This window comes from Apodemus sylvaticus, chromosome 7 (assembly GCF_947179515.1).
Source record: "Apodemus sylvaticus chromosome 7, mApoSyl1.1, whole genome shotgun sequence".
Classification (NCBI taxonomy): Eukaryota; Metazoa; Chordata; class Mammalia; order Rodentia; family Muridae; genus Apodemus; species Apodemus sylvaticus.
The window spans coordinates 50,214,340-50,238,167 of record NC_067478.1 but is presented as its reverse complement, the minus strand read 5'-3'; the positions used below and the strand labels follow the sequence as shown (position 1 = coordinate 50,238,167).

Sequence of the window (23,828 nt, the reverse complement as noted above, 5' to 3'; positions counted from 1 at the left end):
GGGCCCCTCAGAGCTGAGTGGTGGATGATAGTCAATATCAACTTTTTGGGCTCTTAAGTTCATCCTTTTATATGGAAGTCAGGTCCGGGAGAATTTTGAAGTTCTTCCACAGTTCCGTGATTACCTGTAGACACTAACCATTCTACCCAGCTTTGGCACGGTCTTACCAGTCAGGTGTGAACAGTGTTTCTGGCTGGCCCAACAGCTTCCATCTGAAGGAGATGGTCGGTGTTTGCTGACATCACTCTATGTGATGACATCAGAGTCTCACTTTAGATATTGTCTTTTCTAAGTCTTGTAAATATTATGAAGTTGTTTTTATTTTTTTAAGTCATTAATGAAGATTTAGTATGAATTGTGATTATTTAAATGTCAGTTAGTAATACCACATTGTCTTACTTAAGTTTTGGTGGCCCAGGGGTCCTGTAACCAATAGCTACATCACTGAGTATAAACACAGTTTGCTGTCAAGGAAAGAAAGAACTGTAAAAAGAAACCATTTTTTGACAAGGACTGGAAATCCTGGCCTGTTAATTGAAACATTAAGCTGCTTGGTTTCTTCATGTATTTAGATTTGTTTAAAAGTTACATTTTATTTATTTTTATTTTGTGTATGTGGGACTACTACATAGTCTAGGCATGGGACTATGTGTGTGAGTAGAGGTCAGAGGACAACTTTTGGGACTTGGTTCTCTTGTTTCCCATGTGGGAATCAAACTCAGGTCTTCAGGGTTGGAAGCAAATGCCTTTATTTGTCGAATCTGCTCAATGATCCTATTCTTCAGATATTTAAACTACAATGTCTGCAGTTTGCATTACAGATGAGACTCTGGCTGAGCCTTGAAATCATATGTTTTCATCTGTTAAAATACTCTCTTCTCTCAGAACTGGACCCTGAGCATGGTACTCACTGGGCAAGCGCTCTACTGCTGAGCCGCACCCCAGCCCTGGGCTGTTCTTTTTTGTTTCTGTATGTAGTGCTTTCAACTTTAGTTGGATAAGTTGTGACTATGTTCATGGTTAGTCCAGAGAAAGCTCACCATCCAGAAAGATTTGCATCTGATCTGGCCCATTGTAAACAGTAGCTTATAGGTTGTTCTTCCAACAGCTTTGTTACTTTCATATTTTAATTTTCAGAGATGTCTGAAAATTATTATTTGCCCCACAAAAGAGCTGTTTGTAAAACAGTGATCTTGTGAGTGATACTCTTATTTCTTTGTAAACTTTTTGGAGAAAACTGAGCTTTTGACTTGCTCATCTATTGTGCTGAAAAATCTCCAACTTAGATAACAACAGTGGAATGAAGATTGTTATACTAACAATAAACATTATAGCCACGTCATCAGTGCCCTTTTCTGCTACTGGAGTGGAAATGAGGCCTGGTGTAGGCTGTTGCTTGGAGGACAAGGCTTCTCCAGCATGCGTGGCCAGCGTGGAGCGAGGAAGGGAGTGTCAGAAGAGACTGCCACAGAGAGTCAAGGCAGCTCTGCTCCCTGGCCTCCCTTCTCTTCTTCACTTTTCCACGTGAGCAGAGTTGGGGATCTGGAATCTGTTTTATTGATCCACTCCACAACTGAAGATGGACCAGCTCCTGTTTCTTCTGCACTGGCTGCCCTTAGTGGGAGACTAAGGCTAGTGTTTGACACTGATGGGGTGTTGGAGGATACCCACCTGTGTGGTCATTTTCATAAGTTCTGATTTCATGCCTTGATCTCAGCTCCGACTCATTTTATGTTATCTTATCAAAAGGTTAATAATGACATCACATCTCAGGGTTATTAGACTCACCCAAGTTAATACTTGTGAGGGGCTTCTCAGTTCTTTGTATAATGTGAATACAAAATAAAGATTTGCTATTTAATTGCTTAACAGAAATATTTTAGGTATAAACATGAAGATTATAAACTAATGTTCTCTTCTTAAAATTAAGAAAAATGTTGCTTTCACTATATGTATGTGTGTGTGTGTGTATTCCTTGTATTATCAGTCTCAAATATCACTGTGAAACATCCTATTCTGTCTTAGTCCTTAATCAGATACTCAGATGCAGACTTTCTAGTAGAAAATCCAAAGGAGAAAAGCTCGGGATTCTTGGGAGGTAGACTATTCAGTGATGCTCAGGGGTTGCCACATGATTACACTGGACTTTGATCTCTGCAAGACTTTGCAAATGAGAACCAACTTCCCTTTGTTAGAAATAACTTATTTGCAAGTACATGAAGCCTCTGCTTTTATTAAAGCAGATGTATTAACCTCTTCCCAATTTACTTATTTGTGTGTATTTTGTCTATAAACACATATTTTTGTATGCACAATCTGTTTTGTATGCACAATCACATGTGGTGTCCAGAGGCTGATGATATCAGGTGTCTTCCTCCGTCCTATCTTCATCTTATTATCTTTTGAGACTGGTCTCTCACTGAACCTGGAGCGCACTGACTGTCCAGCAAAGTCTAGGTATTCTCCAGTGTCTGCCTCCTCAGTTCTGGGGTTACAGGTGCATGCCTTTGGGGGGAGTGAACTCAGGTCCTCAAGCTTGTGTGGTGAGCACTTTATGTGGGAGCCATCTCCAAGGCATCCTAAGTTATTTATATAGTGGTACTTCATTGCTATCACCGTGTGTGTGTGTGTGTGTGTGTGTGTGTGTGTGTGTGTGTGTGTGTATAAACATGAAGTGTGGAACTGGTGTGGAAGAAGACCAGTTGATTTTACCATTTGCCTCAGGTGTCTGTGATCAAGCCATTTAAGACACTGCCTTGGCTTGTCTGTCATTTTCCCTCTCTCTTGCCAGCCTAAGGACAGAAATCAGCTGTCTCTGTTTGGCTTTAACCCTTAGTTATGATAGTGATTTCCTGAGACCGCAGACAATCTTAGTTAGCTAAGCATGGAGACCCTTTGGTGAACACTAGAGGTCAGTGAAGCTCAGCCTTGTCTTTGTTGCTTCTGGATGACCCAAAGGGTCTTGGGTAGGTATCACTCCCCATTTCTCCTCTCAGCATGAAGCCATAGCAAGTGGATTGATTAGGCTTTGTGTGCCTTCAGGTTACCAACGGGAGCTTCTCTACCAGAGGGAAGACGGCTCCTTCAGTGCTTTCGGGGACAATGACTCTTCTGGGAGCACTTGGTAAGTGGGGTTTTTCCTTCTCATTAAACAATCTGCATCACAGATCAGGTGGTTTTTTGGCCACCGTGGCTATGGGACTGACAGACACGCCTGTCTGTGTGGATATTGTAACTGCTTGTTACAAAACGTGCCTTTAAAAGAGGTCATTAAAAAATGATTTAAAACGTTTTCTATTTAGAAAAGGAAAAAAAAATACAACTTTGTTTTTTTGTCGGAAAAGCTCCAACAAAAATTCTTTAAGATGATGGTACAGATGACAAGAAAAAGATGCCGTTGTGACATTTTTCTTGCTATCTCTGATTTATTAGTGCAAGAGCTTCGCTAAACCAGTCTGTGTGGTTTCCTTACGATCATACTTCTTGAAAAATAAAGAATGCTGGGATTAAGTAGTGAGTCCACGGCATGCCCTCCTGTCTCCAGTCCTTGTGGCTGATTTGAGACAGTCACCCCCACTCCTCGTTCTGTCTGCCATGGCTGACTTCAAGGACCGGCCTGGTCTTCTGGTCCTGCCTACAGCAGAGGAGACCTGGGTGCTAGCGTGTGCTCCATGGGGCTTTGTGGAGACACACTGCTTTGGCTTTTGTCTTGTTAAGAAGCCAGATGCCAATCTGTAACTGAGACCCCCTATTCTTTCACTTGGCGTTCTTTGCACTTTGCTGTTCTTGCTGGGCATAGTGGCTCAAGCTTGTAACTCCAGCACTTTGGATGTGTAGGGGAGAGGAGCGAGGCCAGCTTGGACCACAGACTGAGACCCTGTCTCTCCTCTCCCCATCTTCCCACAAATACAAATGTTTTTTATCATGGTTCTGTGAAGTGTATGAGAAATACATTTTGTTATGGGGGGGGTTTTAGTTGTATAATCTCTTTTCCTTCCTGCCTTCCACTTTTGTACCCACCTACCTTTCATCCTTCATATATCTGTCTGTCTGTCTGTCTGCATCTCTCTCCATCTCTGTCTCTGGCCCCCTTCCCTCCCCCCTCTCTCCCTCTCTCCCTCCCTCCTTCCCTCCTTCCTTCCTTCTCTCTCCCTCCCCTCCCCCTCTCTCTGTACTTGTACCTCTATCTCCCCTCTTCTCTCCCCTTCATATCCCTTCCTCTGCTCTGCTCTATTCTTTTTTAAATTTCTTTTCTTTCTCTCTCTAAGAATTATTCCTAGGGCTGGGGAGATGCTACACTTAGTACAGTGCCTGTCACAAAAGCATGAGAACTGAGTTTGGATTCTAGAATCCATGTGAAAAACTGATCACATGCCTATGAGATGGGAGGGCTGAGGTGGTGTGTGTGGGGACAAGCAGGCTTGTGAGACTGAGCTTCCCTGGTCGTCCAGTTTGGTACAGTTGGTAAACTTCAGGTTCAGTGAGATACCTTGTCTCAAAAAACAGAGGTAGAAGAGAATGAGGAAAGACATGAGGAGACGTTCAGTGTTTAACTTGGGCTTCTACACAAGCATACACAGGCACATACCGTCACACACACACACACACACACACACACACACACACACCATTTCTAGGTATTGGCAGCAGGTGGTAGCCATACATATGTGGGTCAGGGAGGCTTGATCCTTAATTTACAGTTCTACAGGACTGAAAACTACCCTTTTCTCTCATGTAAAGAACTGAACTTTGCTTGTGAACTTCAGATGCTTATCTAATGCTTTGATGCTTTGAGCTGAGCCTGGTGAGGACGGTGAGGGTTTTTTATTTTTATTTATTTATTTATTTATTTATTTATTTATTTATTTATTTATTTATTTATTGGTGCATGCCTGGAGCAGTCAAGAGGTGTGTACCATTCGGTAATTTAACCATCATGGAAGGTTGGAAAATACTGGAAAATACTGGCACGAGATTATTTCTAAACAAGAAGCAGATAATTCCTAAATTTATTTCCAAATGTGACATTCTGTGAATTGATCTGAAATTTCTTAGTCATGCCCAAATAAGAACCAGGTCCACCAGCTAAGACACGTTTATCTATCTATCTATCTATCTATCTATCTATCTATCTATCTATCATCTATCTATCTATCTATCTATCTATCTATCTATCTATCTATCTATCTATCCATCCATCCATCCACCCACCCAACCACCTACCCACCCACCTATCTATCTATCTATCTATCTATCTATCTATTGTCTCTTTGCTGTCTTTCCTTTTGTTTTATAGCTGGTGAATCTTCTGAAGGGGAACTGTTTTGTGTGTCATGTGCTCAGTATGAACTCAGGACTTAAATGTATCTTACGTGCATTCCTCTTTTTTTCTCCAAGGCTATCAGCATTTGTTTTAAGATGCTTTCTGGAAGCTGATTACTATATAGATATTGATCAGGATGTGTTACACAGAACATATACTTGGCTCAATGCACATAAGAAATCCAATGGTGAATTTTGGGAGCCAGGAAGAGTGATTCACAGTGAGCTTCAAGGTGGCAACAAGAGCCCAGTAACACTTACGGCCTACATCGTGACTTCTGTCCCGGGATACAAAAAGTATCAGGTACTTTTTTTTTCTTTTCTTTCACAAATTGAAATAAAGTGGATCTTACTGAGTCAAATGTGTGTCTTGAAATGGAAAGCACTTTGTAATTTTACATTGCATTTGGGCACACATACCAAAATTTGGAGAAAAATAGTGACCCAGTCTTAGGGGACTCTGAAAGGCTTTGTAATAATATACGCATTGTGCTTGTTATTGGAATGGAGGTCAGCAATGTTTCGTTGTTAGGAGAAAGCACCTTAGAATTTGGAAATGTATCCTAACAAGTCGGAAGTGATTTTTTTCCCTTCAGTGCTATCGATTGAGCCCAGGGTGTTGTTTACAGGAGGCGAGTGCCGGCTAAGCCATGTCCTCAGTCATTTAGAAGGATTTTTTTTTTTTTTGGTTTGTTTTTAAGATCTTTAAACCTTTAGGGAATAATTGCACTGTCTGTTAATTTAGCGAAAACGTCTCACCTTTGGAACCCAGCAGGAGGCGGGTAAGGCTGTAGATGATGGATGCTTGTGCAAAGATGGAATCCTCTTTTTTTAAAAATTGGTTGTTTATTTATTTACATTTCAAATGCTGCCCCCTTCCCAGTTTCCCCTCCACAACCCCCCTATCCCATACCCACTCTGCCATCCAAACTATGAGGGAGCTGCTCCTCCCCCTCCCCACCTACCTACTCCAGCCTCAGCACCCTAGAATTCCCCTACACTGGGGCCTTGAGCCTCCATAGGGCTCCCCTCCCACTGATGCCCAACAAGGCCATCCTCTCCTACATATGCAGCTAGAGCCATGGGTCCTTCCATGTACTTTTTGGTTGGTGGTTTAGTCCCTGGGAGCTCGGGGGCGGGGGGGGGGGGGTCTGGTTGGTTGATATTGTTGTTCTTCCTATGGGGCTGCAAACTCCTTCAGCTCTAAAAGGCCTTCCCCTAACTCCTTCAGTGGGGTTCCTGTGCTCAGTCCAAGAGTTGGCTGTGAGCATCTGCATCTGTTTTGGTCCGGCTCTGGCAGAGTTTCTTGGGGGGGGGAGGGGGCAGCCATACCAGGCTCCTGTCACCAAGAGCTTCTTGGCATCAGCAAGAAGCTGATGTAGTGGGTCTGGGTACGGTGTCTGCTGATGGGCTGGATCCCTAGGTGGGGCAGTCTCTGGATGGCCTTTCCTTCAGTCTCTGCTTCACTTCAACTGGGGACCGTGTCTATCCACTGGATACGGTCTCCACAGGTTCTCTCTCCCTTTTGTGATCATCTTAATGTTGCCGTAGGGCTTTCTGGCTATTTGGTGCCCTATTGCTTATTGGAACCCACTTCTCAAGCTCAGTAGCCATTCTCTTTATTAAATTTGACTATTTTCCCAGTTCTTGCCTGTGCAAGACAAACTTTTCTCTGAGCTTAGAGATTCAATTCCTAGGGTTCTGTATAGGAAGCGTATACATATCCCTGAAGCCATAATTTTCTTTTGCCATTTTGATTTATAATACTCAGCAGGATAAGGAGATTGTAGACGTTGTTTTATTATTCATTTATTTATACTCCTTTTAAAGAATAGTGTCCTCTTAGTTACAGCAACAGAACAGTACTATTATTTTCCAAACATGAACACTATTGATTCCCTTTGATGAGGCCAGATACTTATTTAACAGGCCTGGAGTCATTCTTTGAGTGAATGCCTCCGTGTACTTTTTATTTCCATATGAGAAAGTAGTAAAATATGCATGTTTTTCTTCCAAGCCTAATATCGATATACAAGACTCTATCAAGTTTTTGGAATCTGAATTCAGCAGAGGAATTTTGGACAATTATACCTTAGCAATTGTAACCTATGCCCTGTCTACAGTGGGGAGTCCTAGAGCAGAGGAGGCTTTGAACATACTGATGCAGCGATCAGAAAAGGAAGGTAATGCCTGGGACCCAGCTGAGGCTGATGGAATGTTGGGCTTCATAGAATAGATTGAAAAATGTTTGTATGCTAATTGTGATATTTATAATGTTTGCATTATTTGGATGAGATGAAAAATGAAAAGTAGAATAAGACCATGATGTGGTTTGCATGTTAGATTGCTCCTTTCCATTCCAGGATTTGGACATTCTATCTATCTATCTATCTATCTATCTATCTATCTATCTATCTATCTACTACCTACTGTCTGTCTGTCTATCTATCTATCTATCTATCTATCTATCTATCTATCTATCTATCACCTACTGTCTATCTATCTATCTATCTATCTATCTATCTATCTATCTATCTACTACCTACTGTCTGTCTATCTATCTATCTATCTATCTATCTATCTATCTATCTATCTATCTACTATCTATCTATCTATCTATCTTCTATTATCTATCTATCTATCTATCTATCTATCTATCTATCTATCTATCTATCTACCTACTTGGGTGTTTTGCCAGTATATATGTCTGTGCACCATGTTCCTGTAGTGCCCACAATCCCCAGTGTATTCCACAGAACTGGAGTAACAGATAGCTCTGAATGGCCAGAAACCAGGTGGAGCTCCTAACCACTGAGCCAACTTCCCAGCCTGACATCTTCTTTTAGATAGGTTCTCTCTTGAATTTTCCTTTGAGTTGGTTACTCTTTTGAGTTTCTGGCCTGTGAAGTACAGATGTTACTCTTCCCAAAGTTCCTATAAAGTAGTCAGAGTTCAAAGTGTGTCTTAGGTTGAATTGGTGTGCGTAAGTAATTTTAGATAGTATCCACCGATTCAAAGTTCTGTTCATTTAAAAAGGAATAGCATGGACTACAGCTATGACTTGGCAGTTAAGAACATTTGCTGCCCTGTGACAAGGATTGCAGTTTGGATCTCAGTACCCAAGCAGCTCACAAAGGCATATAACCTCAGCTCTAAGGTTGCCAGTGCCCTTTCCGGGCTTCCATGGGTATACACACACACACACACACTCACACACACACACTCCTACACACACACACACACACACACACACACAGTCACAGACATATACACACACTCACACACACAAACACACACACCCCTTCATAGATACACAGATACACACTCACACACTCACAGACACACAAACACATACATACAAACAGACACACATAGTCATGGACATACATACATACTCACACACAAATACTTCATAAATACACACAAATACATACACACATACACACTCACATACACAAACACACACAGACAGAGAGAGAAGAGAGAGAATAATTCTCAGAAAAGATTGTAGAAACAGACACTAAGGTTAATAGTTTAGGTCCAGTCCTCATTACTTGTCCCAGGGTTGCAGAGTGAATGCTACTGCACAGACACTGATGTGCCCCTGACATTTGTTCTGGGTTGGGCTGTGATTCCTGTCTCACATTCCACTGCAGTGTAATCCCCTTCTTATAGTTGAGAGTAAGCAAGGCTTTCGCCTAGGACGGTCTAGCAGGCTAGATCAGGATTATCTTAGGAAGGCTGTTGACTTGGCTGGGCTTGCTCAGTTGTTCTTGGGGCCTGGATTTTGAATTTATAACATAAGCTTTGAGTAGGCAGAAAAGAGGAAAGGTCTGACAGACCGAGAGCTGGTTACTAATAGATTCCTGGAACAGGATTCTTTTCCAAGTGCCTGAAACTATTTGTGGAAGGAAAATTATATATATATATATGGTGTGTATGTGAGTTTCCTCTTTTTTATTTATAACTGTTTAGTCTTGCTCCAAACATATGGTGTTTCCCTTGGGAAGACATTTTAATCAAAACATTCTCAAATGCAGGCAACAAAAAAAAGGATGGAAATTTATACACCGTAATAGTTTAAAATGTAACATGTTTATGTGTGCTTATATAGGCATATATGTGAATATATATAATATATTATATATATATTATATATATATATATATAAAATCTGCTTTCTTGCTAGTCAAATAGAATTTGCGCTCATATAGAAATGTTTTCTGGTATAAACCGTAAGCTTTTCTGGTATAAACCGTAAGCTCTTCGGCGTTTGCTCAGTGTGATTTACTTTTCTCTCAGGAGACACCCAGTTCTGGATGTCATCAGCATCCACACTCTCCGAGTCCTGGCAGGCACGCTCCGTGGACATTGAAATCGCTGCTTACGCATTGCTCGCCCACTCGTTCCACCATGTTTCTGAGGGAATCCCAATTATGAGGTGGCTCATCAGGCAAAGAAACAGCCTGGGAGGTTTTGTATCCACTCAGGTGAGAGATGATAAGAATTTTTTTCCCCTGGGAAAAAAAAAGATAATTTCTAATATCTATGAAGAGCATAGCTGCTTTTCATACAGTCATAAAGTCCTTAGACTACAAGTTCTGCACATTAAATTGAAAGGTTTAAGGTGGTAATTTTAAAGCTTTTCTTATTTGAGCTTCATATCTGGTATGTGAAGAATATATGGGTTCCCCATCTTTCTTAGCTCTTTTGTGTCTGTGGTAACTGACTGAAGCATGTCGCTCAGGTCTGTGCTGCAGTAGTTTCTTGAACCTCTTGCTTACTCCAGCAATGTCCCCAGAGGACCGAGAAAGCAGTCTTCTCTCTCAAGAAGGGTAAAAAACCGTGCAGCAGGTTCCCAAATGTTGCCGAATGTTTTCTTTGGAGATCTTGCTGGACACTTAAAAAAAAAAAAGCATAACTATTTTTCTTTTCTCTTCAGGATACTGTTGTGGCCTTGAAGGCACTATCTGAATTCTCAGCCCTTGTGTACAAGGAAAATACAGATATCGAACTGATTGCCACAGGGCCCAGCGTACCGAAACCCATACACTTCCGGATTGACTCGAAGAACCTCTATCTCCTTCACAAGGAAGAGGTACAGACAGAGGTGTTCATTTAAAACCCTGTGTAGATGGTTCTTTATTCTGGAATGCTGCTTTATTTTTTTTTTAAAGTTAATCTTTTTTTTTTTTTATTTTTTAAAACATTTTTTTTATTCGATATAATTTATTTACATTTCAAATGATTTCCCCTTTTCTAGCCCCCCCACTCCCCGAAAGTCCCGCAAACCCCCTTCTCTTCCCCTGTCCTCCCACCCACCCCTTCCCACTTCCCGGTTCTGGTTTTGCTGAATACTGTTTCACTGAGTCTTTCCAGAACCAGGGGCCACTCCTCCTTTCTTCTTGTACCTCATTTGATGTGTGGATTATGTTTTGGGTATTCTAGTTTTCTAGGTTAATATCCACTTATTAGTGAGTGCATACCATGATTCACCTTTTGAGTCTGAGTTACCTCACTTAGTATGATATTCTCTAGCTCCATCCATTTGCCTAAGAATTTCATGAATTCATTGTTTCTAATGGCTGAATAGTACTCCATTGTGTAGATATACCACATTTTTTGCATCCACTCTTCTGTTGAGGGATACCTGGGTTCTTTCCAGCATCTGGCAATTACAAATAGGGCTGCTATGAACATAGTAGAACATGTATCCTTATTACATGGTGGGGAGTCTTCTGGGTATATGCCCAGGAGTGGTATAGCAGGATCTTCTGGAAGTAAGGTGCCCAGTTTAAAAGTTAATCTTAATTCATTTCAACAAAGAGTTCTTCCCAGAGCTCCATAGAAAGATGGAGACGGACTGTCCTGATTTTGGTTGGATTGTCTGAGCTAAGGAAGAGTGGAGGGGGTGGGACCTTTGAGAGAAAGAAAGATGGGCAGAAGGGAAGAAGATGTGGACACTTTCCCAGTGGGAGGGAGTGATACCTACTAAGGCTCAGCTTTGCAAGGACACTGTGCTAGGTCAGAGGAAAGGCGCCCCCGCAGTGAGGCCTCAGGCAAGCATGTTGTCCACAATTTGGCCCAGGAGAAAACTGGCAGAGAAGACAAACATGTGTAGAATGGTTTAGCGTGTATACTTATTCTTTGTAGCTATATCTCTTGTTCTCTTAGAAGCAGTGAGGATCGGGAGTAGAATTATTGTTATGTATTAATTAGTTATAATTAACTAACCAATTAATTAGTTAATTAATTGGTTTTTCAAGACAGGGTTTCTCTGTGTAACTTTGACTGTCCTGGAACTTACTTTGTATATCAGATTGGCCTTGAACTCCCAGAGATCCACCTGCCTCTGCCTCCTAAGTACTGGGATTAAAGGTGTGTGCCACCACTGTCTGGCATCCTCCTCCTCCTCCTCCTCCTCCTCCTCATCATCATCATCATCATCATTTTTTCCCTCTTTTTGAGAGAGGGTTTTGCCAGACACCTCAAGGTAGCACAGAAGTCACTATGTAGTCCAGGATGGCCTCCATCTCCTAATTCTTCTGTCCCTGCCTCCAGGATGCTGGGATTAGGAGCATGTACAGTCACTCTTGCTTTAAAATACAATAAAAGATTATGCTAAAAGCTAGTGGCAGGAGTCGTAACACAGGGAAAGACAGACAGAGCTAGTTAAAGTGATTGTGTACCATCGTGTTCATGGTCCGCACTGGTGAAGGGAGATCAGCGACGACTCCAACAGGAGGGCAGTCTGGGCAAGAGCTGATGGTGCCCTCCCATGGGCTTCGGGTGAAGGAGCTTGGCGGGCTTGGAGAACACTTTGCCCAGGTTACCTGATTGATGCAGAGCCTTTGATAGCTGAGACCATGCAGAACTCCCAGCATTCTCCAGGACGACCTCTTCTTCTTCTTCTTCTTCTTCTTTTTTTTTTTTATTTTTTTATTTTTTTATTTTTTTATTTTTTTATTTTTTTATTTTTTTCAAGACAGGGTTTCTCTGTATAGCCCTGGCTGTCCTGGAACTCATTCTGTAGACCAGGCTGGCCTCGCACTCAGAAATCCATCTGCTTCTGCCTCCCAAGTGCTGGGATTAAAGGCGTGCGCCACCACCACTCAGCCATGGTAAAACCTTTCCCAATTTACCCCCTCCCCAAATACCCCAACCCCTCTTCCCTCCCCCTGCCTCCACGTATATGCCCCTCCACCAAAAACACTCCCGCCTCCCCTCCTTGGTTTCCCTTTGTTGGAGCCTCTGGTGAGCCTTTACCTGACCAAGGACCATTCCTCCCACTGATGCCCAACAAGGCCTTCCTCTGCCACATTTTTGGCTGAAATCATGTGTGCCCCTTGGTTGATGGTTCAGTCCCTGGGAGTCTTGGGGCGTCTGGGTGGCCAAAATCATTGTTCTTCCCGTGGGGCTGTAAACCCCTTCAGCTCCTCTGGACTATCCTCCAACTCCTCCATTGGGGACCCCATGCCCAGTCCAATAGTTGGTTGCTAGCATCTGCCTCTGTATTTGTAAGGCTCTGGCAGGGCCCCTCCAGAGACAACCATTGCATGCTTCTTTTGGTATATATTTCTTGTCGCAGGACAACCTCTTCTGCTTTTAGTGTGGGACATAGCACAGAACTCTTGTGATACTGGGAATGATCGGTGGCAAATTCGACTCCCTCACTTTTTCTCTCTTCCCCTGATCAGCTTGCTGCTATAGATCCCATCATAGTGAATGTTTCTGCACATGGTTCAGGATTTGCTATTTGCCAGGTATGTATGTGTGATTGTCTCTTTTTGTAGTTAAAGTATGACTTTTGTTAGCAATCCTTTAACTTGGCTTGTGAGAGGTTTTTAATGAGAGCTGGCAAGATGCCTCCTGGGATAAAGGTGCTTGTTGGCAAGACTGAGTTTGATCCCTGGGACGCACATAGGGAAAGGAGAGAGAAAACCCACTCCCTCATGTTGCCCTTTGACACACATCAGCCATGGCATGTACACCCCCTCTCACTAGATTAATGAAAATATTATAAAAATAAAATACAGATTTCAATGCTTTACTTCTGTGACTTAGTCAAGATATGTTTCCTTCTTTAATAAGATGCATTAGAGATGTTACTAACTAGAGAATAAACTAATTATTTGTATTGGCAGTCTACTTGAAAAGCATCTCTTAGAGACTGCTTGCTTTTTGAAGTTAATGTTGAAACCCTCTAGTGTGAATTAAGCGAATAGTTGGGAAACCCCCTTTCTTCCTTTGAGACACAGTCTTAATATGTAGACACAGCTAGCTGTGTACTCAAATTGTAGCTCAGGCTGATCTCAAACTTGTGATCCTCCTGCCTCAGTCTCCAAGGTGCTGGGATTTCAGGCATGCCTGGTGTCTACATTTTTGTTGTCTTTGAAAATACAGTTAAAAAATTATGGTGTTGAGGGCTACAGAAATCGTTTGGTGGTTAAGGGCAAATTCTGTTCTTCCAAAGGACCAATTTCTAGCACCCATGTCATGTGCTCATGGTTTACACACATACACACACACACACACACACACACACACACAGACACACACATGCACAATTAAAATTTTAAATGAAACTAAAAATTTGTGTTGATAGTTGATAGAATTTATACTGTGAGGATCTGAGAACAAATATATATTTTATTGTAACTTCTTAATGTTTATCTAAGAATATGAAGGTCAGTGTGGCTTCCTATGTTACCCTGAGACACGATGTGTTTCTTTAAGGTAAAACCTCATAAAATAGCAAATTCAAAAATTAGAGCATGATTATATTGCGTTCAATGCCATGACAGAGGAAGAAAATGCTCACAAACTTACTTTTGAAGGTACCAGGAATGCTGAAATTAAAAGGGAGAAAGCATGAAATGTATTGTCCCTCTCACGCCAATCATTAATGAAACAATACTCCTCAGACCTGGCCACTGGCCAGTGTAACCTGAAGATGCAGTCCCTCCACTGAGATCCCCTCTTTCTAGATGTTGACATTTGTGCCAAATTGAAATGAGTTAATAAGCACAAGTGTGCTTATTAACCAATTTTAATTGGTTTAACAAAAGAATTATCACCTACTATTTAGACTATTGCAAACAGCTTACTACTGTTAATTTGTCACATATGCGAAGTTTTATGTAGTTAGAAATCTTGGTGGTTTAATAAAGGGGTGGCTGTCATCTCTCCAATGTCAGGAACTTCACTTAAGCTAATTAAAAAAAATTTATTGCAGCTTAATGTTGATTATAATGTGAAAGGTTCAGGGCTTTCTAAAAGACGGAGATCTACGGAAAATCAAGAAGTTTTTGATTTAGACGTTGTTGTGAACGACGGGGAGGACATCAATCGCCTGAATCTGAATGTGTGCACAAGGTAGGTTCTGTCAATGGTTCTTTTAAGAAAGTAGATTTGAAGCCGGGCGGTGGTGACACATGCCTGTAATCCCAGCACTCTGGGAGGTAGAGGCAGGTGGATTTCTGAGTTCGAGGCCAACCTGGTCCACAGAGTGAGTTCCAGGACAGCCAGGGCTATACAGAAAAACACTGTCTTGAAAAAATACCAAATCCAAAAAACCAAAAAAATAAAAATAAAAATAAAAGAAAGAAAGAAAGAAAGAAAGAAAGAAAGAAAGAAAGAAAGAAAGAAGATTTGATCAAAGTATCCACACTTTGGTCTTCCTTCATCTTGAATTTCATGTGATCTGTGAGTTGTATCTTGGGTATTCCAAGCTTTTGGGCTAATATCCACTTATCAGTAAGTACATACCATGTGTGTTCTTTTGTGATTGGGTTACCTCACTCAGGATGATAGTTTCTAGCTCCATCCATTTGCCAAAGAATTTCATGATTTTATTGTTTTTAATAGCTGAGTAGTACTCCATTGTGTAAATGTACCACATTTTCTGTATCCATTCCTCTGTTAAGGGACATCTGAGTTCTTTCCAGCTTCTGACTATTAAAAATAAGGCTGCTATGAACATACTGGAGCATGTGTCCTTATTGCATGCCAGGTAATCCTCTGGATATATGCCCAGGAGTGGTATAGCGGGGTCCTTAGGTAGTGCTATGTCCAGTTTTCTGAGGAACCGCCAAACTGATTTCCAGAGTGGTTTTACCAGCTTGCATTCCCAGCAATGGAGGAGCGTTCCTCTTTCTCCACATCCTCTCCAGCATTTGCTGTCCCCTGAGTTTTTGATCTTAGCCATTCTGACTGGTGTGAGGTAGAATCTTAGAGTTGTTTTGATTTGCATTTTTCCCTGATGATTAAGGATGTTGAACATTTCTTTAGGTGTTTCTCAGTCATCTGGTATTCCTCAGTTGAAAATTCTTTGTTTAGCTCTGTACCCCATTTTTTAATACGGTTATTTGGTTCTCTGGAGTCTAACTTCTTGAGTTCTCTGTATATATTAGATATTAGCCCTCTATCAGATGTAGGATTGGTAAAGATCCTTTTCCAATCTGTTGGTTGCCGTTTTGTCCTATTGACAGTATCCTTTGCCTTACAGAAGCTTTGCAATTTTATGATGTCCCATTTGTCAATTCTTGATCTTAGAGCATAAGCTATTGGTATTCTAGTCAGGAAAATTTCCCCTGTGCCCTTGTGCTCCAGGTTCTTCCCCAATTTCTCTTCTATTAGATTTAGTGTGTCTGGTTTTATGTGGTGGATTTGAGCTTTGTACAGGGAGATGAGAATGGATCAATTTGTATCCTTTTACATGTTGACTGCCAGTTGACCCAGCACCATTTGTTGAAAATGCTGTCTTTTTCCCACTGGTTGGTTTTAGTTCCTTTGTTAAAGATCAAGTGACCATGAATATAAGGGATCATTTCTGGGTTTTCAGTCTATTCCATTGATCTACCCGCCCGTCCCTGTACCAATACCAGGCAGTTTTTACCACTATTGCTCTACAATATGGCTTGAGGTTAGGGATGGTGATTCTGGCAGAAGTTCTTTGATTGTTGAGAATAGCTTTTGATATCCTGTTTTTTTTTTTGTTACCGAAAACCCCTATTCCATCTCTTCTCCCCCTTCTCACCCCCCTACCCCCAATTTCCAGACTTGCATTTCCCCTATTCTGGGGAATTGAACCTTCACAGGACCAATGGCCTCTCCTCTCATTGATTTCTGAAATGGTCATCTTCTGTTATATATGTAGCTGGAGCCGTAGGTCCCTCCATGTGTCCTCTTTGGTTGGTGGTTTAGTCCCTGGGAGTGCTGGGGGTACTGGTTGGTCCATATTATTGTTCCTCCTGCAGAGCTGCAAACCTCTTTAGCTTCTTGGGTCCTCTCTTGAGCTGCTCCATTGGAGATCCTATTCTCATTCTATTGGTTGGCTGTGAGCCATGGGTGTTTTGGATCCACTTTCCAATAAGGATCAAAGTATGCACACTTTGGTCTTCCTTCATCTTGGTTGCTCATCAGAACCAGATGGTAAGGCCCTATTGATGAAGACAGCACACATTCTAGTTACAGTGTATAGAGAAATGAAGGTGGACTGAGCTGGGACCTCTCTCTTTCCTAGTGTTCATTTTGAGGGAAGGTGCTATGTAGGGCATCCCCATACCTACCCCAGGGGTAGAACACTCACCAGTGATCTCCCCCTGCTGTCGATCCTATGTATTACAATTCTAACCCACCATGATGTGCCCACTGTTGTGATAATGGTGCAGGTATTTGGGGATAACCAGATACTTTATGATTGTTTTTGAGGCCCACTACAAGTGAACCTAGTTAAAATTCTGCGGTGGGTGGTGATAAAAATATAATCTAATAAAACTTAAGTCTAATTTAGGAAAACTATAAAATATTGAATCTTATTTAATGCTACAAATGGTTATTTTCTATTAAAATAATTTTATTTTGGCTCCAGGTTTACCTTTAACCTTTGGTCCAAAATTTATAACAGCATACAAATCTAGCAAAAAGAAGAGTTATTTTAGATACTGAAAATACTCCACTTTAGAAGATTCTGGCCTTGAGTAATTGTGTGCTGGTAACTGAAGCTTCCAGAAGTGGCTCTTCAATTGCTCTGTATGCAAAGCACTTGAGAGTCTCATTTCTGCAGACATGCTCAGCGCACAGTAGAGTTATGAAGCTGCCTTTTCCAGCCTTTTGCTTATTCTTGTGCACATGATTTTGAGAACAACCATGAGAAAGTTCTTAAATCAAGAGGCTTCACAAGTTTTCCTCTGTCAGTCTGTCTTCTCATCCTTCTGGCCAACATTGCTTAGTGTAGCGAGAGAGAGGTAACTGTCAAGTGCACTGGCATCTGGGACCTACTGTCTACTCTTTCCCACCTAAAGGTCTAGGTCTAGATGTCTAAAGGTCTAGATGTCTAAAGGTCATCTCTGGGTTTTGATCTAGGTACTCAGCTTCCTTCGCCATTGCCTGAACCAAGTTTTCCCTTCATTTACTATCTGTTGTATCTTCGGATCTTGTTGTTTGGCTGAGTTGAAACATCCCATGTGTCCCCCCCCGCCCCGCCCCTTCTTGGGCATTCTCACCAGCAGTTGGGGCTATTTGCATTTTGGCAACACCTTCCTTCTCAGCTGGAAAGGAAACAGGACGCCTATTATTTTTTACTTAACTTGTAACTTGTCTCTATTAAAGAATAAAAACATCAAGAGGAACCTACATGTATCTCAAACCTGTATGTCAGACATTAAACAAAATCTTTATGTGCATATCATTTAGGCTTTACTAGAATAGTTCTAGTTAGTCAGTAATCCCACTCCCACTTTTCTCTTTGATTCATTGACTCATTCATTCATTTATTCATCAAATAGTGGCTGAGTATCCTCTGTGTCTCAGGGTGGGGTTTACACTGAGTGGCCAAGTGATACCTCTCTATCTATTGGTTTAAGCTGCCTAGGTACTTACTAGGTAACTTTCGAGAGAAATCAATGTTTTGCAAAATATTTAGTTTAGAATCAGTACAAAGCACTGCTGGAGTCCATTGAATGATGCACTGTACCTGCTACAACCCGTGAGCACAAGCCTACCTCACTGCAGGCACTGACCCTGTTAACTCTCTTGTCACCACAAGTTATACAACTACCCCAGCCATAAGAAAACGTGCTTTAAATTCTCCTATCATGAATTTTACTTGTGCTTGAAGTGTGTTTAGGGTAATATTTGGCAGTGTTAAGTTTTGTATAATGATCACGTGTCAGAGCTTTTCCTGAAGGTTTTCTTTCTCTCCTTGTGACTTTCTTTGATGCAGTCATTTGGGTACCGAGAGAACTGGCATGGTCCTTATGGAGGTTAACCTTCTCAGTGGCTTTACTGCATCTTCAGATTCAATTCCTCTGAGTGAGACACTGAAGAAAGTGGAATCTGGTCCCGGGAAACTCAACCTTTATTTAGAGTCTGTAAGTAGTAAGCCTTTATTGGTGACGATTCTGTGTGTTGTGCTTAGAAGCCTGCTGCCTGTTAAGTATTCAGTCATTATTTGTTTTTTTTTTTTCTTTTTTTTTTTTTTTCAAGACAGGGTTTCTCTGTATAGCCTTGGCTATCCTGGAACTCACTTTGTAGACCAGGCTGGCCTTGAACTCAGAAATCCGCCTGCCTCTGCCTCCCAGGTGCTGGGATTAAAGGCATGCACCACCACCGCTCAGCTTATTCAGTACTTGTTATTTCAGCTTTTTGTCTTTGAATGATTTTGACATGGGGCATCCAGATGCAGTCCCCAGGACCCATACCAAAAGCTGGGCATGACTGCTCATGCTTGTAACCCCGTCATCGTGGAGGGCAGAAACAGGAGGATCGCTGGGGCTTACTGGCTGTCAGCTGGCTCCAGTTTCAGCAGGAGATCCTGGATCATAAGAATAAGGTGGAGATTGATAGAATAATAGATGCCCGGTGCCCTTTTCCAGTTTCCATATGCATGGATACACCTCCCATCAAATACACATATATCACACATACATACACACACCGTGGATACACTCACAAGTTTAAAAAAAGATATCACTATGAAATCAGTGAGAGTTATTATTTATGATGAACCCGAGGAAGGTCTTTTTACAAAGGGCTTAGTAATTGTTTATTGGAGTATTATGTGCATATGTTATGTAATATACGTATAATATTATACAAGCCTTTGGAAGATGACTAATTTTTTATGTGCACATTTGGTGCACATGTGAACATGGGGTTCATAAATTGACACTGGCTGTCCTCCATCACTCTCCACTTTATTGTTTTGAGTTAGGATCTCTCGCTGACCCTGGGGCTCATGGTTCATGTAGGCTGGCCCGTCAGTGACCTCCAGGGATTTGTCTGTCCTCACCTCCCAAGTGCCGGCTTGCAGGAACATGGTGTCATGCTTGGCTTTTGTCTGTGAATTCCAGAGATCTGAATTTAGGACCTCTTGTTTGCAAAGGAGAGACTTCACAGAGCACGCTCTACTGCCCCATAAGCAGTTTCTTTTTAAATTGTTTTTCTTTTTTGATTAATATTTTTTATAATCGGACAAACAAGGCAATGGGTTTGATTATGGCACCTTCATCTGTATGTGGTTTACGAATCTTCCTTCCCTACTGTCTTCCTCTATGCCCCTGCTCATGCCTGCTAACACCCTTTGTCTCTCACAGTATCCTCCTTTCCCTTTCATTTCACATATATTCCATCACCCTTTCCTCACACTGAGATCCTTTACCCTCCCCCCTTCATGGTCTCCATCCTAGTTTAACGTATTACACCCCTCCTGTGCATAAACATGTATCAAAATTAAAATCTAGGCTCTTCAGATGATGAAAGCGTATGGTATGTGTTGATCACTCTGGGTCTGACTTTGTTTAACCCGATAATTTCCAGTTCCATCCCTTCTCTCGCAACTGCTGTGACTTAATTTTTTTCAGGCTAAACAGGCCTCCCATTGTATATGTCTGCCACGCATTTTCTTCATCCACCCATCTGCCGATGGCCATCTAGGCTGCTTCCATTTCTTTGCTGTTATGAATGGTGCAGGAAGAAACATGAATGGGCAGGCTGTGGTTGAGTTAGAGTCCTTTCAGTACATACTCAAGAGTGGTGTATCTGTGTCATGGGGTAGTATGTATATGTGTGTGTGGTGTGTATGCATATGGATAATATGTACATATGTATACATACATTACACACACACAGAGAAAGATCTATACTGATTTCCATGATAGATGGTCTGTTTTACATTTTCACAGCAGTAAATCAGGGTCACCTATAGAAATAGCTGTCCGGCCCTCATGAGCTGTGGCATGCATCCCTTCGCTGGGGTCTCTCTGGAAGGCTTCTATGGACTGGCCACTGTCTGAGAGTTAGGTTTCTTTGAATCATTAGTAGCAGCTAGAATTAAGATGCACTGCCCAAGACACAGATTTGGGTGGTCCCAGGGGCAGGCTAGCTGCTTACCACATGGTTCTAAGTCTCAAGCATCCCTAAAAATGAAGACTAAGAACCATTCCTATGCTATAAGCGTTGCTTTGGAATTTAAATAAGATAAATGTATAGTAAGTTCTTAACCGCACTACCCAACATTCAGAAATTCTCCCCAGATATTAGTTTCTGTTTACTTCCTAAAATGAAAGCAAAATTGATGTCTCAGATATTTTTTATGAACACACAGTGTGCCAACTTCTTCAAATCACTTATTTCATTTTATTTATTTATTTTTTTAGGTAAATGAAACTGAGTATTGTGTTAATATTCCCACTGTGAGAGACTTCAAAGTTTCAAATATCCGAGATGGTTCAGTCTCTATAATGGATTACTATGAACCAAGTAAGTGGATCTGGGGTTTCTGAGAGTTTGGGAATCGAGCCAGGCACTTTACTCATTTAGAGTGACATCTCACAGAGTTAGGTTTGTGGGGCAGCTTGTTGGGAGGAAAAAGTGTGGTTGGAGGAGATGCAGGAGGCAGGCTGTCTGTAAATGAAGCCTACTGGCAATTTATAAGGTTCCCACAGCATCATTTTGGATAGGAATGTTAAAAGGAGGTATTCTGCTCATAATGTTTATAAGCATATTTACAGTTTATGCCATAATTACAAACTTCACAAGAAAGCTGACACTGTCTAGTTATGTTTGGTTTCCAAGGTTTCACTTGTTTCCAAGCCCCTACTCTGTTTGACCCCTGAGGTGAAGGGTGTTCCCCAGGAATGGACTAACATGATGGAGTTTAGTTCTTCACCAGGAACTCAAGTGTTTTGGTAAAACTTGTGCATTGTAACATTTTCTTTCCTCTCAAGAGAAACTGAGTGCCTGGGATGATAGCTTGGGCATCTTTGATTTGACTGGTAGCATCTTATTTTATAAAATAGAAATGATCTAGTCAGCCGACCTGGCAGGCTACCAAATTAATTATGAGAAATTGAACTCAGACTGAAGCTGTGTGAGTGCGTAATTGTGGCTAGAGTTTCTAATATTAAAGTTTTGTCCTGAATAAGTACTCATGGTACTTTCAGGGACATTGGAATGCATGAGAAGGGGAAACAATTGTGAATCAGGTAGCTTCAGGTCATTTCACTTGAAATAAGGTGACCCAGCTCACAGTTTTGGTAATGCTTGATAGAGTATTCAAGCCAAAGGTACAGTGCCAGGCAGTTCTCTCTCCTGGGATGAAACCTAGGCTCTCTTGCCCTTTGCTTCCTGCTGCAGTAGATGAGGATACCCCCAAGGTTTCATGGAATCTTCGAAAGAGAGGTGTAGTACTTTTTCTGAGGTGAAGGCATAGGATATACTGAGGGGACCTAATGACAGTCCCTTGCTATCCAAAGAATTATTTAGTCTACTTGCAAAAATCCTACAACAAAAATCCTCATAATCTTTAGGTACATACAAAATATTTTAAACATTTAAGAAATGAAAAGATTCAAGGTATATTTATATATGTATTATACATATTTTATTATATATAATATGTTATATATAAAATATTTAATACATTACATATTATATATATTAATATGTATTTATATAAATATATACTTTGTGGAAAACAACTTATTTATGAGGGAACTATCAATGAAATTAAGAAAGATAGTAAAAACGAAACCTACTAATTTTTTTAAAGTATCTGAAAATATATTTGTGATATTAAAAACAATCTTTAAAAAACCAGGAAAAAATTAAAAATAAAATTGTATTAGGATTATAAAATGAAATGCTTTGTTTCTCAGTGAGCTTTTTCTAATGTGATATATACCTTATATAGTGTTTAAAATAGCATCAATAGTATAATCTATAACTCAAATTGAGCAGCTGTTAGTATGCATTTAGTGTTTTAAAAACATTGAAATGAAGCTGGTTTTGTCTTGGTGAGTTTATTTTATTGTGATAGGTTATTTACGCAGTTTACAAATATCAGTGTGTGCTATGAATTGTCCCTGGGTGAGCAGTGTTGGATCCTGCCCCTGTCTAACAGCGGGTGTAGATGACTTCCCATCATCCTTAGAGTCTCTTAGTGAGACCTGGGTTAGACACTCTTCCCAGGAATTCTAGTGGAGTAGAAAATATCATCCCCAAATAAACTCTTGAGAAGATTAAACGAATCAAGGTTTAAAATTCTCGCTGCTTCAGTTAGATTAGTGTTTGCAGCTGCTGCCTGTTCGCTGCCTTTCAATGCTGGCCAACAGCTTGTAGATGGCTTGGGCTGAACATGTTGTCTCTTGGTGTTTGTTTACTATCTGTGTCCCCTTTTGAGCACTGCATTTGTTTCTGATAAAGAAAGAATAAACCGTGTGAAGATTAACCACCTCATAGTACACTTAGGCTCAGCAAGACCGCTGTTCCTCAGCGAAGGAGACATAACCTGGATGTCTGATTCTTTAAACAGGGAGACAGGCATCGAGAAGCTACAACACCAAGGTGAACCTGTCCTCATGTTACCTCAGTGCAGACACCAACTGCAAGTCGTATACGGACGGAGCCACGGGCTCCCTTCGACGTCCTCCAAGCCTCCTCGTCTTTTGCTCAGTCCTTCTGTACTTTGTGCAACATTGATTATGATTTATTTTTCAAGAACTCCGTCTAAAACTAGCATTTCCAGAAAGTCAAGTGTGATTGTTTTCTTTCTACAGCTGATGATTGCTTCTGACTGTTCTGAAAATCAATTGTTTCCCTTTCTTGGGGGGCCAGGGGAATTGTCTGAAACAGGCCAGAGCTTGTGTAAGCATGTAAAACAATTCACCCAGTCTTTGTGTGGAAGATGACCGAAATGATAATACTTTATTTCTCCTTCTCTAAGAAAGTTTATTAGATGCATTTGTTTCCTCTAGAATAAAAATGTTATTTTCCATTATTCTTGTTTTGTAAAAGATGCGGGGGCGGGGGTGGGGAGCTCTTCCGCATCGCTCTGGTGTTAAGGGAGCAGCAGGAGGTCCTTGCTCTCTGTCCCTTGCCACATCTGGCCTGACTGCTGCAGGTCCATCCCACTGTCTCAGTGAAACTCTGTGATCAGCACATTGACTCCTTTTGAGAATGTAGGTAGTAAGTTTTTAACAGTAAAATGGTCTCTCTTCTGCTCC

The 23,828-nt window shown here is 41.2% G+C and overlaps 1 protein-coding gene across 1 annotated transcript in view; it reads left to right on the top strand.

Annotated features, from left to right (window-relative positions):
- Nucleotides 1-23,602, top strand: part of Cd109 (CD109 molecule) — a 110,475-nt gene extending 86,873 nt beyond the window's left edge. The window contains exons 24-33 of the mRNA XM_052187757.1: nt 3,043-3,124; nt 5,398-5,626; nt 7,340-7,505; nt 9,625-9,812; nt 10,265-10,420; nt 13,020-13,085; nt 14,558-14,697; nt 18,548-18,695; nt 20,982-21,084; nt 23,138-23,602. Of these exons, the coding sequence (XP_052043717.1) occupies nt 3,043-3,124; nt 5,398-5,626; nt 7,340-7,505; nt 9,625-9,812; nt 10,265-10,420; nt 13,020-13,085; nt 14,558-14,697; nt 18,548-18,695; nt 20,982-21,084; nt 23,138-23,304 (1,445 nt within the window). The 3' untranslated portion in view covers nt 23,305-23,602. The remainder of the gene's footprint in view (nt 1-3,042; nt 3,125-5,397; nt 5,627-7,339; nt 7,506-9,624; nt 9,813-10,264; nt 10,421-13,019; nt 13,086-14,557; nt 14,698-18,547; nt 18,696-20,981; nt 21,085-23,137) is intronic.
- The last annotated feature ends 226 nt before the right edge of the window (nt 23,603-23,828 follow it).